Source organism: Cibotium barometz, chromosome 8, assembly GCF_041138505.1.
Source record: "Cibotium barometz isolate CiBa-2024 chromosome 8, ASM4113850v1, whole genome shotgun sequence".
NCBI lineage: Eukaryota > Viridiplantae > Streptophyta > Polypodiopsida > Cyatheales > Cibotiaceae > Cibotium > Cibotium barometz.
The window spans coordinates 43,280,952-43,299,366 of NC_141053.1; the positions used below are offsets into that span (position 1 = coordinate 43,280,952).

At 38.8% G+C, this 18,415-nt stretch overlaps 1 protein-coding gene across 1 annotated transcript; it reads right to left on the reverse strand.

Annotated features, from left to right (window-relative positions):
- Positions 1-219: 219 nt before the first annotated feature.
- On the reverse strand, positions 220-2,029 carry LOC147636300 (uncharacterized). The gene is made up of 4 exons (XM_086801135.1): positions 1,982-2,029; positions 1,739-1,837; positions 1,113-1,495; positions 220-501 (listed from the first exon to the last, which is right to left on the reverse strand). The coding sequence occupies exons 2-3, from the start codon at positions 1,777-1,779 to the stop codon at positions 1,162-1,164; spliced, it is 375 nt and encodes a 124-aa protein (XP_086657261.1). The 5' UTR covers positions 1,780-1,837; positions 1,982-2,029; the 3' UTR covers positions 220-501; positions 1,113-1,161.
- Positions 2,030-18,415: the final 16,386 nt, after the last annotated feature.

Sequence of the window (18,415 nt, forward strand, 5' to 3'; positions counted from 1 at the left end):
CAATTTTTAGAATTCATTATGCGAAAGTTCTCCAATGAACTTAGGATTTATATCACTAGTAGTTCTAACTAGCAAGCCATAAAGGTTAAACAACTTCTCAACATGTGAGCAAGTTGGACAGCTAAGGTTTTCAAGCTTGTGGCTAATACATGCTGCAACATTATAATTCAACAAAACTGCAGCATTTGCTTGAATTGTTTAATATAACAAAAACAGATATAATATTTGCTTTCAGAAACTCAAAACAACCATTGTATTTGCCAAAAATTTCTTGTCATCTTGAACATTGATTTTTGCAGTCCCAAAACTGCTGGTATTACAAGGGTTTTGAAGTGTTTATGCACATCTTTGAGACCATGCCATGCTGCCAAAATACTTGAGATTTTAGAGGGTAAGCTTTAGGGCTATAATTTTTATGTGTTTATGGTGTTTCTGTATATGCAGAAGGAGTTTCTATACATTGTTGATGGAGACACTTTGACAGGATGCAAGCGCAGGACCCTGGCTCGTAAAACAAAGCAAAAAAGATGAAAATACAGGATGAGAAGGTTTGTGTGAAAAAGCTTTAAAGTTGAGATGAAAATACAGGATGAGAAGATTTGTGTGAAAAAGCTTTAAAGTTTGACGTCTACGTATGCGGCATCTTTGAGGATTAGCATTCAGGTGCTAGGATGTTTCTCAGTGCATGCTATGGTGACTAAATGGATGCCAATCTTTAGGGATGCAAGGGGATTTAGACAGGACGAGGGATGTTGCGGATGCTTACGCAAGATTTGTACTTAGGACTATGATTTTGATGTGCAAAGATGTTTCTCTGTACATGCTGACATTGGGGAGAAGCGAGCTAAAGCCATGGTTAGGGTTTTGAACTATCTAATGCATAGCATGATGTTGTTATGTACATGCTATACATGCCAGCATTGAGGAGCAGGGCTCTCGTTAGGGTTTGATGTTTCTAATGAATGCCAGGAAGTTTCTCTGTACATGTCGTACAGCCAGCTATGGTGGTAAGGGTTTCATGCCGTACATATCAATACTGAGGGGAGATTACAATGAAAATGCAATTTACGCAGACCTAGGGCATACGGAGAGAGAGAGAGGAAGCAGGGTACCTCCGCCATGTTTTAGGGTTGTGCTCAGAACTCTTGGCGCGCGCCGCATTCAGGGCAGAACTTGAAGGAGGTGTCGACAAGCCGAGCGCAGGACCAGCACGGCCGGCTGCCGCCCGCGGCCACTTCGGGCGGCGGCGAGTGGGGCTTTTCCGGCAGGGTCTCGAAGAGCCCGGCGGGCATCAGGAAGCCGCAGTTGGTGCAGTGGAGAGCGGGCTGCTTGGCCGTCCATCGCCAGACCGGCACGAAGAAGAGCTCCAACACGTCGTCGTAGTGAACGGAATCGGCCGGATAGGAGCATCGGAGACATCGCCCAACATCCCTCTGCAGGATCTCCGTCACCTGCTGCCGCAACCCGCTCAGAAACATTTTGACCTACCTCCCGTCTGAGAAAATTCACCCCCAAAAAAATGTAATTCATCTATACTAAGCTTAAATCAAGATAAATTAAGTTTTTCGAGTTTAAATTTAATAGATGCAATTCATCAACCATCTTCAACTTTATTCCAATCCTAAGCTAAAATCAAGATAAATTTAGTCGTTCAAGTTTAAATTTATTAGATGGATGTTTTGTTTAGTCAACATTTACTACCATATAATTAACTATAAACTTTACATTTGTTTCTTACTTAGGCGTGTCCACATACGGCCCATACGGCCTTGTACTCATGATGAGAAAAGTTATTTGTGAGCATTTTCTATTTGAAAGAGGTTTTTGCAGAGGACACCTAATGAGCAAAATGTACAATCTAATTGTTGAGAATCAAGTTAAACGACTTAAGAAAGGTGTGGTTCCAATTAAATGTTGAATCTAATGCAATATTTCAACATGCATTCATTCTTTTGGTGTCTAGTGAAGGTTTTGCACTCACCGCTGTACCAAATATATGTTTTGAGGGACAAAATCAACAAAGCCAAGGATCACAATTATCTGTTGTGGGCAACCAGGGACTCAAAGAGTTTTTATCAATGAGAAAAAAGTAAGATTCTAGCATGACTTTGAAAGGCAACTTCATTGTATGCCATCCATAAAGATGAAGTTATACCTCATGCTTTTAGCTTCTACAAATGTATTTGCCTTTTCTAAGACACAAGTTATGCCTATAAGAGCTAGCTATGGCTATAGTTACTAAGCTTGTGCACATGTCCTAGATTAGCAATGCATATAAACCCCTTTGTTTTTTCAATTGACCTAAATTTGATGATCCAAATGCATGGCAACACTTTTAAGTGTCAAGTTAAGTGTTTACAACCCCATCCATTGGTTGATATGTATACAAGGATAAACAAGCTTACAAAAGGACATCTAAGCATTCACCTATTTGAAATAAAGGTAACTTTCGATGCAATATTCAAGATTTTGTAATTTACTCCAAAAGAAATCACTTATGTTTAAGTATGAAGCTAATATTCTTACGTGTAAACATATTAATTAGCATTAGAGATCTTATCATTAGAAAAGTCTACAAAAGGTATCATTGTGTGTAACTTGCACTCAAAACATAGCATTTGTCATTCCCCTAGGGATAAGAAAGAAAATTTCAAGTGTATTAGTAAAAAAGCTCAATGGCAAGCATAAACTAATGTAATTTTTTAAATTGGATATAAAAAATGATAGCTAGCCATTTACTCCACCCCACAATTTATATCTCTCGACTAATTCGTAGTTTCTTTGAAATTTTTGAAGTAAATAGATGGGCGGAAGAGGGTTACATGTTGATGGTCAAGGAGTCCTTTTTCTTGGTCCTATGCCCCCAGGCAACCTAGTGGAGTTAATGATCAAATCACGATTCATAATAGATATAAAGCTTTCTTCCTTATGTTGCTTAGCTATTTGTAATTAACATGGATTTTTACTTAGAAAATACTATGGCACGAGAAAATAAGAGCTTACTTTTGGGGGATTTTTACTTAGAAAATATTATGGCACAATGACATAAGAGCTTACTTTTTGGGAACTTTTCTTGTATAGCTATTTCACTTTTTATCCTCGTAAACTTTTCTCAAAAAATATACACACCTGCCCCTAATAGGTTGTGATGTTGATTATCACCTTCTTTCTAAAATGAAATGGATCTAGAGTAAAATATGGAATCAAACACATCAAAGCAAGAATCTAGCATCCATTAATCATGAGATTAGTTATCAAATGGCTCATCACATGAATATACAAGAGAGAGAAAATCTATAAGTGCATGTAGCAAGAGAAGTTGCACAAATAGCCTAAGTGTGTTTAACCTCTCACCAAGAGGATGGCTTTCAAGTTAGCCATGAACTTGACCATGGAAGGCCAAATCTCCACAGATGGAGCCCAAAGGTACAAGATGACCAAAATTAGTAAAAGTGTCAAAAGATCCTACCAATGTTCCCCAAGCCCTATTTATAGCCACTTTCTCCTTTTGCCCATGGGCCCCTATGTACATGTGGAAATCAAGCTCTATGGTTCATGACAAATCATCCCTTCCCAAAGATTTTGTCCTCAAAATCATACAAGATATTTACAATTGAATCGCAATCTCAATGTAAATCCATGGGAAGTAGAGAGGTCTTCAAAAATGCGCCTCGAATACATTTGGAATAGGGAAACCAAATGTAGTGAAGCCGGCAAACTCCTTCTCCAAAAATAGCATGTAGGACTGTTATGGCAGCCATGTTGTCGATGAAGCTTCCCTTGAAATTTTTCATGAAACCTCCATAAAAATGAGTTGCAAATGATGCGTAGCCGCATCCAAAAGGGTCCCACATATTTGTCATCGAATCAAATGATCTTCCAAGTGTGTTGGAGTAGATTGGTAACCCAAACAATAGATCCAACCAAAGCTGTCCAGAAATTACAGCACATATAAAACCTCATGATATGCCCATTCTTCACATAATAATCATGCCACTTGATCAAGGAATACTTCCATCAAATAAACCATGTTGTTGAGCATACTCCATTGATTGCCAACAAGTAGCCTCATCTATGGGCAAGCGCTTCCATTTCACAAGGAATTCATCAATGTTCTGGTTCCTCAAAACCCTTGTCCTCTTGTCCACAATCCTCTCCGGCTCATAGATAATCTCTCCTTCTTTATCCATCGGTGGTAACTCTTCAATCTCTTGAGGAAGAGAGCCCACAAACCTCTTAAGGTTGGATACATGAAACATATTATGAATCCTTGTAGAAGGAGGTAGGTCAAGCTTATAAGCCAATTCACCCACTTTCTTGACTACCAAATATGGTCCATAGTATCTATGTGCCAACTTGGAATTGGAAGACCCTTTGAGAATATTGTGACGGCTCTTAGGAAGCTTGAGTAACACAAAATCACCTTCCTTGAACTCCATTTTGCGTCTATGCTCATCCGCATTTGCCATCATGACTTCTTGTGCCTTCTTCATATTATCCTCGCATAATTGAAGAAGCTGTCTCATCCTTTCCAACTCTTCCTTGGCTAAAGGATTAACCAGTTTATCCTCATAGAAGGCAATAGATGGCACATGCACTTGATACCCATAAAGAGCCTCGAAAGGTGACATCCCAATACTCAAATGCTTGCTTGAATTATGACAAAATTCAGCAAGGTAAAGCTATTCATCCCATGATGCTTGCAAGTCATGACAATAGTGCCTCAAGTACACTTCGAGCCATGTGTTTGTGCACTCCATTTGCCCATCCGTTTGAGGGTGATAGGCTGTAGAAGGAGTGATTTGAGTCCCCAAGTTCTCATTCAATGTCTTTCAAAAAGTGCCCATGAATTTGGTATCTCTATCACAAACTATGTTGAGTGGCAAACCATGTATCTTGAATACATGCTCCATAAATTGCTTAGCAATGTGAGAGGCTCCATAAGTAGTCTTGGAAGCAATAAAATGAGCTGATTTGGTGAGTCTATCCACCACCACAAATACTTGATCCCATCCATGCTTCGTCTTTGGCAAGCCCGTGATGAAGTCCATGGAAATGTGAGTCCATTTTCCATCCGGAATAGGCAAAGGATGAAGTAAACCACTTGGCAATTGGTGACTATCCTTATTCCTTTGGCATGACACACATTCCAAAACGAAATTCTTAACATCCCTCCACATGCCTTTCTAATAGAAGCTTTTGCTCACTTTGTCAAATGTCTTGAGAATACCAAGATGACCCGAAAGCGGTGAAGAATGCATCTCATGAAGCACCTTGGGAATGTAGGATGAGGTTGGAACCAAATACACCTTATCCTTGTGCCATAGTAGACCATTCCGAAGCTTATAATGAGGAAATTCTTCTCCATCTCCTTGCTGTAATTTTTTGTAAATATGGGTAGCACTCTCATTGACAAGATACTCCTGCATTTTCTGCATTTCCTGCATCTTTTAGCATATTGTCCCTCAAGATGCATGCATGATCCCTTCCACTGGGGTCGAAAGGAAACTCATCCTCTTCTTTGACAAAAGAATGACCCTCCAAGTCTTCTTCATGTGTCTCCTCGCTGCAATCTTCAAACTCTTCCACATCATGAGATGACTTGGAATCATCATCCTCATCCATAATGATCATAGTAGCCACCACTTTCTTTGATTTGCAAATGTGCCCGGGTGACCACTTCTCTTTGCATTTAAAACATAGGCCTTTGCTCCTCAATTCCTCAATCTTAGGATCATCCATCCGTTGAGTCTTCTTGAATGGTTGATGAGGCTTCTTGACAAACCCATTGCGCTTCTTAGCATCATTATGAACTCCACTTGTGGACTGTCCACTTCCAAAAGATGTATGGAATTTGGAAGTGTAAGTGGATGTAGAAGAAGGTAGACTTTTCCCCACATTTGAAGAAGTGTGAAATGGCTTATGAAAAGGTCCATTGGGCTGAACTCTCTTATACTTTGGCTCATATAGCTCCGCCAACCTCATAGCCTCTTTGATAGTGCTTGGTCTTTGTGCTGAGACATTCGCTTTGATGTATGAATCTAGACCATACACAAACTTCTTCAATCGCATGCCTTCATTGAGTCCATCCACAAACATAGAGAGCTTCATGAACTTCTTGATGTACTCCCTAACCGACATGCCCTTTTGTGTGAGTTCATACCATTCTTCATGGTATCGGTCAAGAACCAAAGGTGACACAAATGTCATATTCATTTCATGCTTGAGTTCTTCCCAAGTATGTGGCATAACTCCTTCCTTGAGCATATGTCTCCACCATTGATGTGCATAGTCTTCCAAATGCAAGGATGCAAAATGCACTTTGTTCCTTTCATTCTTCGGATAGAGCTAAAAGTATGTATCCAACTTATTCATCCATTCTTCCAACTCATGTGGGGCTGAACCATCACCCTTGAACTTAGAGAGTGAAATCTTGTCCTTTACATCCTTTGACATGGTTGACGATGCATTCTCATGATGGTGCGAGGGCTTGTGCTTTTGCATTTGCACAAAAGATCCAAGGAATTGTGCAAAATCCTTGTACTCCCTCTTGAGGAAATTTGGCATTTCCATCCACCTATCATGAGCTTCTCTTTGTCTCTTAATGAATGACATATGTTCCCAATCAAGCTCAACCACATCATCCATATCATACACCTCCTCTTCAAGCATGGAGAACTGATTTGCTTTGGGTTTCAAAGGTACTCTCCTCGGATCCCCAAAATTTGACTCCTCATGTCTGAATGTAGGTGCATGTTGCTTTCCATCCAATTGAGAAGAACCCGCTTGGAATGTAGTAGGCTTCATCTCCCGCATAGAAGGCCTCCTAGCATCCGCCATGAATCCGAAAGTGACATTCTTGGTGGAATGCTCATGTGTTACCTTGGGAGAAACCTCTTGTACCATGGGTAGCTTGCCTTCCCTACGGCCTTCAAAAGCTGTCCCAAATTGCTTGCCTTCATGTAAAGCACCATGACCACTATCATAGGAAGGTTGGCTCATTGGTCGAGCGACCCTCTCTTCCAAAACTTCCATCCTTGTAGCCATAGTGTCAAGCCTACCACACTGACTTCCACCCTTGTAGCCATCGTGTCCATCTTAGCATTCATTTCCATCAGCATTTGCATCATCGAATCGATGGGTATGGCATGCGAAGATTGTGGGGTGTGCTTATGGGCACTTCCGACATTCAACTCCTCATTCCCTTCTCTTGAAGTATGCGCAAAAGTATCCCCTTCTCTTGAAGTGTGCCCAACAGTATCCTCCGGAGCATCCAAAATTCCTTGTTCCATCATTGCCTCTTCATCCTCTACCTCGTCGAAAGCCAGTGTTGCGCCTCGATCGCCCTTTTGGCTTCGGTCCCATGGAAACCTTCGGTTTCAGAAATCTGGCTCTAAATTGAGGTAGGGATGTCTAATTGAAGTGATCTAAAGCTTGTTGGAGAGCTAATGAAGTGTACTAGACCACTATGCAAAGACCCATAAGAGATGAGGTGTGCTACTATTCTCTGTTTTAGGGTTTACAGGGTTATAGACTGAAACGGTATTTTGGGTACAACTTGAGCTAGAGATATCCAAATGCAAAACTTTTTAGCTCAAATCGAAGCCTTAGATGAGTACTACAAGCCTATGTAATTAGATCTAGAAGACCTTCAAACCCTTGTGGACTGAATTAGGGTTTATTGTTTGCAAAAACCCTAAATTCTACCCTAAAGAGATATCAAAATGCGAAGGTTAAAGGCTCGTTGGGTAGCTCTAAGGAAGCACTAAGAGCTCATATGGTCCCTTTTAATTCAGTCCAAAAGGGTTGGGACTGAATTAGGGTTTTTGTGAATCTGCAGATTCTTACCAAAGTGACCCCTTTTTGTGCCCAATTGATCTTTGTTTGCTCCCAAACCAATGTCAACACCTTCCACACCTCATTGGCATCCCAAGGTCTGCAAATTATGCTCCACAAGCTTCAATTGTCCATGTATGACCAGAAATTTGAGAAAATTTTGACATAGTCTCCTTTGTTTTAGGAGCTAAATCTCAATTTTTCTCAAGTAGCAATGCAAAAATCCATAATCCTCTTATCAATTCCCATCCATTACATAGCATGTGCCTCAACTTGCATCACCAAAAGGCATACAAATTCCTTGAAATTCCAAGCATTCACCACACGTTTCCCATGGCATAATGCAAGATCAATTCCCATGAGATGTCCATATTAAGGCGCCATTGCCATGTACATAAACCAAGAGGATGATTGTGAGAAGAAGATCGTCGGTGAAGCGCGTTGAAGCTTGCCGATCTCCCGGCCAAGCTCTTCTCACCCCCGTACCTAGTCCGAACCAAGGCACGGGTTGAGGCCAAGTCTTCACCTCCACACCTAATCCTCCACCGTACCGCTTTACCACGGCACTCACGGCACGGTGGATTCAAGCCATGCTCCCCCCCGGGCCTCTCCGCCAACACCGGGGGTACCCTCACCAACATATCTAGTTTCTAGAAATTGAAGTGAGTGCAAACAATTGTGAGGTGCATATAGCTTGAATCTGAAAATGAGGCGAATCACTTACAAGGATGTGGCATGACTCATGCCCATTACAATATAATCATAAACCATTATGCATGAGCTCATGCTTATCCACATGGCTCCAAATATCCGCCACTCATCCAAAGATCCAATATCAATCAATAAGCACAAGTGAGGTAATACCATATACCAATGACATCAATATCCAATTGGTATCACTCCCATAAGTATTGCTTATGAGTAATTGGCATCAAATGGCATTCAAGGGCATCAACTTGCATTTGAATGTAGCATTACCAATTGATTCCAATCACACATCAAGCTCTTACAATGCTCAATAGCATCATACCAATGCATAAAAGCATCATGTCCATAGCACAAGCCTTCTCATTATTACCCAACATCCACTCCATGCATGTGGCTCAATCAATGAATCTAAGCATATGCATTCCTTCATCCATTTATGCATGGATTCATCAAAGAATCTTGCATTTGTCTCACAAATGGCCACATGACATCCAAATGGGTGTGATTAAAGAAAGATGTGCGGCAATAAGAGCATGTAATCACTTTCCAATGGATCATGAGTTATGTAGGAATGTTAAAATTTTGTAAATTAGGGTTTTCTTTCATGAATAACCCCAATTTGTCCATAGCATGAGGATTAATCACCGATGCTTGAGAAAATGGCCATAGCAACTCACCAATGGTTTTCGGAAGCTTCAATGGTTGGATTGTTGCTTGATAGAGCCTCCAATGGATCCAAATCTTCAAGATTTTTGCAATTTCTGAGGGCTGCTCAAACCTCCTCTTCTCCCTCTCCAATAGCAATGAAAAACTTCCCAAAATCCACCAAAAAGATGCCAAACATCATGGCTAACAACCACATGGAAGAAATGCAATGAAATGGAGCCTACTCTTGTGATTTTTGGGCCGTGAGGCTGTGTGGGAAAACAGCGCAGCTACGCTAGCCTCATGGTCAAGAAGAGAAGCAAAATCAACTCCAAGATAGCCCTCATTAGCAGTAGGATACATTTGCAGTAGGATACATTTGCAGCCATTTAGAGTGAGTGGAGATGGACAATGGTGAGCTATGTGAGAGATTAGGGCTTGGAGCAAAGGGAAAGAAATTTTCAAAAATTTTCAGAAAAATGCATGTAAATTGGTACTCTATGTGTTCCTCTCCTCAAGATCAACAAAAGCCCTAGCAAATGGGAGCAAAACGGGGGAAAGACGAGAAGTAATGGCTATGGAAAGCTTGGAAAAGAAGCACAAAAAGATAAACGTGATTAATAGAGAGATTAACAAGTGATTAATTTAAATTTTTTCCAATTTTTGTACCCCGCTCCAAATAATTGGTCCAGGGTGTCCAAATTAGGTCCAATTGAGCTAAATCTCCATGAAATCACATGAAATCACATGAAATGATGCCTCTCCTTCACTAATCTCCAAAGATTAAGTAGAAATTAAGCAAGATTAAGCCAAAACTCCAAGAAATCAAGAGAAAATTTAGAAAATTATCAAGAAAATGACTAATCTCATGTCCAAAACCTTGATAATGGATCAAAATCAAGGCTCTGATACCAAATGAAATGGATCTAGAGTAAAATATGGAATCAAACACATCAAAGCAAGAATCTGGCATCCATTAATCATGAGATTAGTTATCAAATGGCTCATCACATGAATATACAAGAGAGAGAAAATCAAGGCTCTGATACCAAATGAAATGGATCTAGAGTAAAATATTGAATCAAACACATCAAAGCAAGAATCTAGCATCCATTAATCATGAGATTAGTTATCAAATGGCTCACCACATGAATATACAAGAGAGAGAAAATCTATAAGTGCATGTAGCAAGAGAAGATGCACAAATAGCCTAAGTGTGTTTAACCTCTCACCAAGAGGATGGCTTTCAAGTTAGCCATGAACTTGACCATGGAAGGCCAAATCTCCACAGATGGAGCCCAAAGGTACAAGATGACCAAAATTAGTAAAAGTGTCAAAAGATCCTACCAATGTTCCCCAAGCCCTATTTATAGCCACTTTCTCCTTTTGCCCATGGGCCCCTATGTACATGTGGAAATCAAGCTCTATGGTTCATGACATAAAAGCTCATATTCACAAAGCTTTTATTATTAAACCAAATGAAGTTTTCCTTGACCTTGTTTATTTATAATGAAGTTTTCCTTGACCTTGTTTATTTATTAAACCAAATGAAGTTTTCCTTGAGCTTGTTTATTTATAATGTTTAATGCCACTATACTCTCTAATTTAGCTCACCATTAAGAAAATTGTGAATAAAGTCTCAAAATATAAATAAATAGGAATAAACTACAAGTACATAAATAAAAAACAAATATGAATATCACATAACAAATAAGCATAGAAACACCTATTGAGACTACTAAGATTCTCATTCATGAGATAGATTGTTATAACTAGTTATAAGAAGCACTATGAAACAAAACATTCCTTGAGATCAACTTCTTGAAACACATAGCACATATGTTATCATAACTCTTTTAACTATACCTATTCGAAGAGCCATTTTTATTCTTTAGTTTTGTTGATAAGGATCACTCTAGATTATCCAAACTTAAAAGCATCTAGTATTCTTATTGAGTTAAGTGTTTATATAAAATAATAAAGATGGTTATTCAAATTGTTGGATATCAATGCTCCATCTTTATGTTATAATGTCCATGCCACTGGCTAGCTCATGTTTGTATGGTGCCCATTAAGACAAGTAGCCATGGTTGAGAGCAACCCAAACACACAACATCCCTGAGTGGCCTAGGAGGGTAAATGGTTTAGAGACGACTTAGATAAGATTCGGCACAATGCCAAATAGGTTGTATGCTGGTGTGGACCATTATCCCTAATGATGGTCCACACATGGAGTAGGTAAGCTTTACCCTTAAACAAACACCTTGCTTAAATTTTAAACAACGAGGGACCAAAAGAAGGCCCAAGATGGGGAAGAGGGGCATGAGAGGTGCAACCAATTCAACTATGTAGTGCACGATGGCATCGATTATGACCACAAACCGATGCAATCTAGTCATGGCCACCTTATGAATCCATATGGGCCTATATAAATGGAAAATGTATAACATATCTCAAGAATGGGCTATGCTATCTTGAATTCATTAAGGATTCATTAAAAAAATGTGGGTTTAAAAACAAAAATACAAATATAAAGATACTTAGAGAAGTAGAACTCGTTACAAAACATTTTACAAGGATTTGGCTTTCAAGAGACTATTTCTCCCACATCCAGATTGTTTGTATCATCCTTGTCTTGACTGTGCAAGGGGGGGCATCACTTGTTCTTTTAGGTGTAAAATTTTCCTTCCTCAATGGGAGTCTCCAGGAGGAGGTATATATGGATCAACCACTAGGTTTTATGGTTCTTAATTTTGAAAGTAAGTTTTGTAGGTTATGAAGCCAAAGCATGTCCTACAAGAACAATACTAACAAATTGATACTTACTTTGTGAGTTTTAATCTATTTTGTATCCCTTTAAATGTAAACTTGTATGGCTTCTATGAGTAGAACATGCATATGGTCATTGTTCTCTATGTAGATGGCCATATCTTAATGGGGGACCACCCAAAAAAAGATCTCACAAACACAACAAATGCCTAGTGTAAATTAAGATGACTAATCTTGGTCTTGTGCATTATTGTTTTGGAGTTGAGATATAGAAAAATCTAGATAAGGTTTTCATCTCTTGGCTGAATCTAAAGTACCTTGATGTAGGTTAATGTGAAGTTTAGGAGGATGGTTGGGAGTCCAATCTTCTTATGCATACACATCAGTTTTGTCCATATATCAACAAAGATAGTTCAAGTCTTGTGTATGAAACCTTATAGGAGGTTTGTTGATTGGGAGTCTAATCTTATTATGCATTGCCATCCTAGACATCAATTTTTATGTTAGTGTTTTGAGTAGCCTCTCTCACATGATCTAGGAGAATTATTGCAAATCAAGCATATATAGATCCAATATACTCAAGAGTGTGGTATAGCCTATGTTGTCGACAAGATCCTTAGTGGCTACTATGTCTCAATTTTGAGTAGGTGATTTGAACTCCAAGTCCCTTATTAAGAAGGTGTTATTTTTCTCTTGGTTTTAGGTGCAATCCTTGGATCAGTAAGAAACAACTCACGGTTGCACAATCATCACAAAAATGAGTACAAACTATACGCTTTGTATGTGAGGAATTATGACTAATAAGAATTCTACAAGATATGGAAATGATGTTAAATCAGCATACAATGCTATAATGTGACTAACAAATGTTATATGGAGATTGCTTAGAATACTAGTATACAATGCTATAAAGTGACTAACCAATGTTATATGGAGATTTCTTAGAATACTTTGCTATACAAAAAACACATTGGCATTAAGTATCACTTTGTATGAGCTCATCATGTTTGGAGAGGTCAAGATGGTCTACCTCTTGACAATAGAGAACTATGCATACATCTTTACAAAATCTCCTAGTAGGGACCAAATGGAGAAACACCTTCATTAGCTCACCATTGGACCATAAATATTCAGGTGTGAATATAAATACTCCACCCTTATACTTAAATATTAAGGTATCAACAGGCTAGCTCATGTTTGTACATCCTCTATTATAAGAACTAGCCATGGTTAACCAAATTAGTCACTTGGTATCCCCAGCGGTGAGACAATAGAGAACATTTAACACATTTTCAAATAGGCAACATTGTGAATAACATCTTATAATGCTCCACATGGAGTAGGTAGACTTTAATATTTAACACACTATACAAAAGATGACCTTGGATGAATGTGGGAGAAGTATTAATTTCTTTGCACTATATAATAGCTCTTTATGGGCCAATTCAACATAAAAGATGGTGGCATTGACTATGATCATGGACCAATGTGGTCATGGTTGTGCGTAGTACCCATGCCTATACAAGGAAACTTCTAGCCCCTTCTCCACATAGTTCACCAATCATCACATTATTAGCATGTGGACTTTGTCTTTGTAGTTTTAGATGGGCCATTGTATCATACAAGCACATGGGTGTGGGGCTTTGCCATCTATTATATATTACATTGGTAAGACATAATATATTTTTTTATCTCTTTGTTATTTTAAAGTTAAAATTTTTGTGTTCTGAAAGATCCTAGAATAAGTCTTCATGCTAATAGATTGTTTAGATATTTGTTATGATATAATTTTTTGTACAATTTCCTGATCATCATTTTTGTGATCTCTATTATTGATAAAGAGGCATTCCCACCCAAAAGGTTCACAAAGTTGCCTCAAACCACTATCATTTTTACCTCATAGGGGATTTCTTATAAATTTCTTACTTTCCCTCAATTTGAGTTTTATTTTGACTTATCCTTCCACTCAGAATTCTAGGTACTCAGTATGTTAAGTATGTATGGTTCTTACATCGAGAATTTTATATGGCTCATGTGGAAGACTATGTGGTTCTTTAAACTCAACAAGATCTTTATCATCTACGATATTATTTTCTTCTTAAGTAACTAACCATGGAACATTAGTGAATGCACTCTACATCCTTTTGCTACCTTCAATTTGTATAAGTAACCTCACCTAGCTTTCTTGTGCTATGAAAGGACCACAATACCTACTAGGAGACAGCTTGGGGTGTTTTCTTGTCTTTAGAGTTTCAAAAGTTTTAGGTACCTTTTGAAAAAAGGATTTTTCTTTGTTAGTAAACTCTACTCTTCTTTGATGTAGGCTCACACAACCTTTTTCCCTATCTTGAGCTTTCTAAATGCTACCTTGAGCTAGCTAGAAATGCATAAGCCCAAGGTCTACCATATCAAACTCTGAACTCAATATCTCCTATGTCTGCGAGAGATTCTCTTCATGTTTTCCCATCATCATGAGGTAATCCACATATACATCATGCACTTGCCTTGCTTAGAGAAAGTACAAAATTTTCATTTGGAAATCTTTTAAAAAGACCAACACTTATAAAGAAAGCATCTATCTATGAGTACCATGCCCAAGGGGCCTAGATTGCAGTCCCTATAATTCCTTCTAGAGTCTACACATTTTTTATTTCTAAACTAGGTATCTCAAACACGGGTGGTTTCACCAAATAAACCTCCTCCTTAAGATGATCATTCATAAATTTTGACTTCACATCCATTTGCAATACCCACCAACTTCATGTACTCATCCACAAGTGGAGAAGTATCTTCCACATATAAAGCTTTACATCAACCTCCATGTGTGTAACCATTGATTTGAACTTAGCCATGCCAAATGCCTTTAGACTTTCTCCTACATACTTGTGCTAAGAAATGAAGATTTGATCTGACTCTTGCCAGACCTCAATCTTTAAATCGAAATGCATAAGCTTAAGGTTTGTCATATCAAACTCTAAAGTCAATATCTCTTATGTCTGTGAGAGCTTCTCTTCTTGTTTTCCCATCATCATAAGGTCATCCACATATGGGACAATGATCATGTACCTGCCTTTCTTAGAGAAAATATATTAATTTTTATTTTACGATCTTTTAAAAAGATCAGCACTTATAAAGAAAGCATCTATCTACTAGTACCATGCACGAGGGGCCTAGATTTCATCCCCTATAATGCCTTCCAAAGCCTACACATTTTGTTTTCTAAACCAGGCATCTCAAACCTGGGTGGCTGCACCATATAAGAGATGGGCATTCATAAATATTGACATCACATCCATTTGCAATACCGCTGACCATGAGCAATACCGACCACTTTCCATGAGCAGCCAAGGCTAGTATTTTACAAATAGTGGGGTTAATCTAGCTATTGAGGTGAATGTCTCCTTAAAGTTAAACCCTTTAACTTATGCAAATCCAAAAGCTAATTGACCCACTCTAGTGTTGTAGGCTTCTCTTCTTCATCATCTAATAGATCTAGTGTCTACTATTGGGCTACTTCTTCATTAAAAGATAGTGTGGACAGAGCATTACCTCCAATTGATGAGGCTTGAACACCACATCATGGGTAACAATTATCTTCTTTATCTCTGGGTCATATAGTCGGTACCCTTTGACACTCCATATTGTACCCTAAGAAGATAACACTTCCTGCTCTTTGAGTCTAGAACATGTAAAAAACACTCACAACCAAATGTCGTGAAATATGAAACTGAGGGTTTCTTACTTACATAAGCCTCTTGAGGTGTCATGCCTTTTATTACCTTTGTGTAACTTATGTTAAGGATATGTACAAGGATATGCATAGTAGTGTTAACTGCCTTGGCCCAAGGATATACACAGTAGTGTTAACTGCCTTGGCCTAAAAATAATAATGTAATCCTTTACCTTTGAGCATACTCCACACCATCTCCATAACTATGCAATTCTTGCACTCTTCAACACCATTTTGTTGCGAAGTATGAGAAACTATCAAATCTCTCTTGATCTCGTGCTTCTTATAGTAGGCATTAAACTCACTTGATGTGAATTCTCCTCCTCAATCGATTTGAAACTTCTTCAACCTCATTATCTACCAATTAGTTATGCCACATTTTGAATTTTCTAAAAGCTTTAGCCTTATCTTGAAGAAATTACACCCACATCTTCCTATTAAAGTCATCGATCAATAACCAGTAGGAAGAACCACCCAATGTAGTGGTTGGAATTTTACCACATATATCTACATCTACAAGCTCCAGAGGAGACTTTACATAATTCTTGCTTTCTTGTGAAAATGCATGCCGATGCTGCTTTTCCATCATACAAGCTTTACACACATTTGACATCCTTGGAAAATTTAGAAGATGTGCCACAATCTCAAACCTTTCATCTCTTTTAAGGCTACAAAATGTAGGTGCCCAAATCTCTCATGCCATAGCTTGCTTATCGTGACACATCGGCTCGAGCTATAAAAGGCGATGAAGCTGATAACTTATACAAGTTGTTATGTTGTTGGAACGTTGGCATCCCTAATGAGACTGCACTAGGCTTATGAAAGAGAACCTTCAAGTCACAATCAGCTCTATGGGTGGCCGCATAGATACTAGATTCCTCTTGATGTCTACTAGCACATAAAGGACATCAGACAACTTCTTTTTATCACCATTACTATAAACAAAAGAAATGGTACTTGAACCCATGGCTAGAAATTTGACATTGTTTCTAACCCCCATGAACCCATGGTGACATTGTTCCCAACTATTGCTACTAAGATGGACTCCCCCATAGGCCTGAGGGAGGTATACGAGCCCTTCTCACTACTCATATCTCTATTGTTGATGATCCATGAACCATCAAGAATGATGAGGAATGTTTTACCTTTGCATAAATTTCTTCTATTGCCACAATCAGCTCTAACTCCGCTTTCGCACTGTTCTAGGACTCATTCTTATAAGGCTTTAAAGTGACATTCTTCTCATCTACTTCCTTTTTGACAACATGACCAATGTTGTCGTAGGAGAAACAATTTGCCTTTGATTTCTCCTTCTTCCTAGAAGCATAGGGGTTATCGAAGCCCTTCCCCTTTCCTCCTTTCTTTGCATTTGTGGTGAATGCAGCATCACTACCATCTTTAGCTTTAAAATGCATCTCCTCCTCCACAAACATTACATGACACTCCTTAAAAATAAGAGGTAGGTTACACACGTGGGTTCTTAGTGAGGTCACTAACCCATAATACTTTGGGGGCAATATTAGGCCAGTAGACCTCCAAAGGGTTGAGAGCTCCTCTATACTCCACCTAACCATGCCAACTACATGGCCACTCAAGCTATACTTGGACACCTTTTTGCTATTTTGGGCTACCTGGCCACACTTAGCCAACTGCCCCTTAATTGTGTGTGAACACTACCTTAGTGTGCTCCACCACATGTCCTTTAGCTTGGCCATGCCGGATGGTTGAGCTCTCTAGGCTCTTAGAACTACTGCTCTCGTGACATTACTCCCCCCCTTGAGAGGAGTTTTTATCCTCCAAAATGAAATTTTGGTTTTCAACCAGCAAGTCCCACTGGCCATTGGACTTGAGAAAGAAAAGATACAAAAGGTTAAAGATTTTCTTCAAGATCTCTAGGAGATGAAGAAAATTGGGAAAGATAATATTAAGAAGAGAGTGCTAAACATTATGCAGACAAAGATCGTAGATAGATCATCTTTGAAAAAGGTGACAAAGTGTTTTTAAAGGTTCGTGAACACTCCGAATCTTTGAAAATGGGGAGAAGTCCGAAGCTATCTCCAAGGTATTGTGGCCCATTCACAATACTTAAAAAAGTAGGTAGTGTTTCTTATAAGTTAGCTTTGCCGCCAGAAAGCTCTAAAGTTCATCCAGTTTTTCACGTTAGTAGATTGAAAAAGAAATTGGGAGATGACGGTAATCTCGTTAGTCAAGAGATCCTAGTAGAACTTATCGAACCCCCACATGAACTAGAAAAAATCTTGGATTTCTAAGAGAAAAGGACTCGACACTCTATGTACGACAGGAGTGTTTAGTCAAGTGGAAGGATAGACCAGAAGAAGGTTCTACTTGGGAAAAGGTAAGCACACTGAGACAAAGGTTCCCTACATCAACATGAATGGGCTAAATCCCTTTGTTGAATGTCCAATTGGCACTATTATAAGCGAATTCCAATATAGGTAAATATTATTTCCAATTGGTTTGCTTTTTGCTTACATATGCTCGTATCATGTCTTCTAGGATTTGGTTGACTCTCTCGGTTTAACCATCGCTTGTGGGGATGATCAGTGGTACTCATACTTAGCATGGTGTCCAATATCTTGAACACAATGTGCCAAAAATGGCTATTAAATTTTGTATCTCTATCACTAACTATATCGGCAGGTAACGCATATAGTCGATAGATATTCTCAATGAACAGCCGTGCTACTAACTCAGGCGTAGTCACTA

Coding starts and splice junctions, on each gene's coding strand:
- LOC147636300 (XM_086801135.1), bottom strand. CDS start 1,779: ATGAGTACAAGGCCGTATGGGCCGTATGTGGACACGCCTAA. Junction 1,496..1,738: donor CCGTATGTGGACACGCCTAA/GTAAGAAACAAA, acceptor GAATTTTCTCAG/ACGGGAGGTAGGTCAAAATG.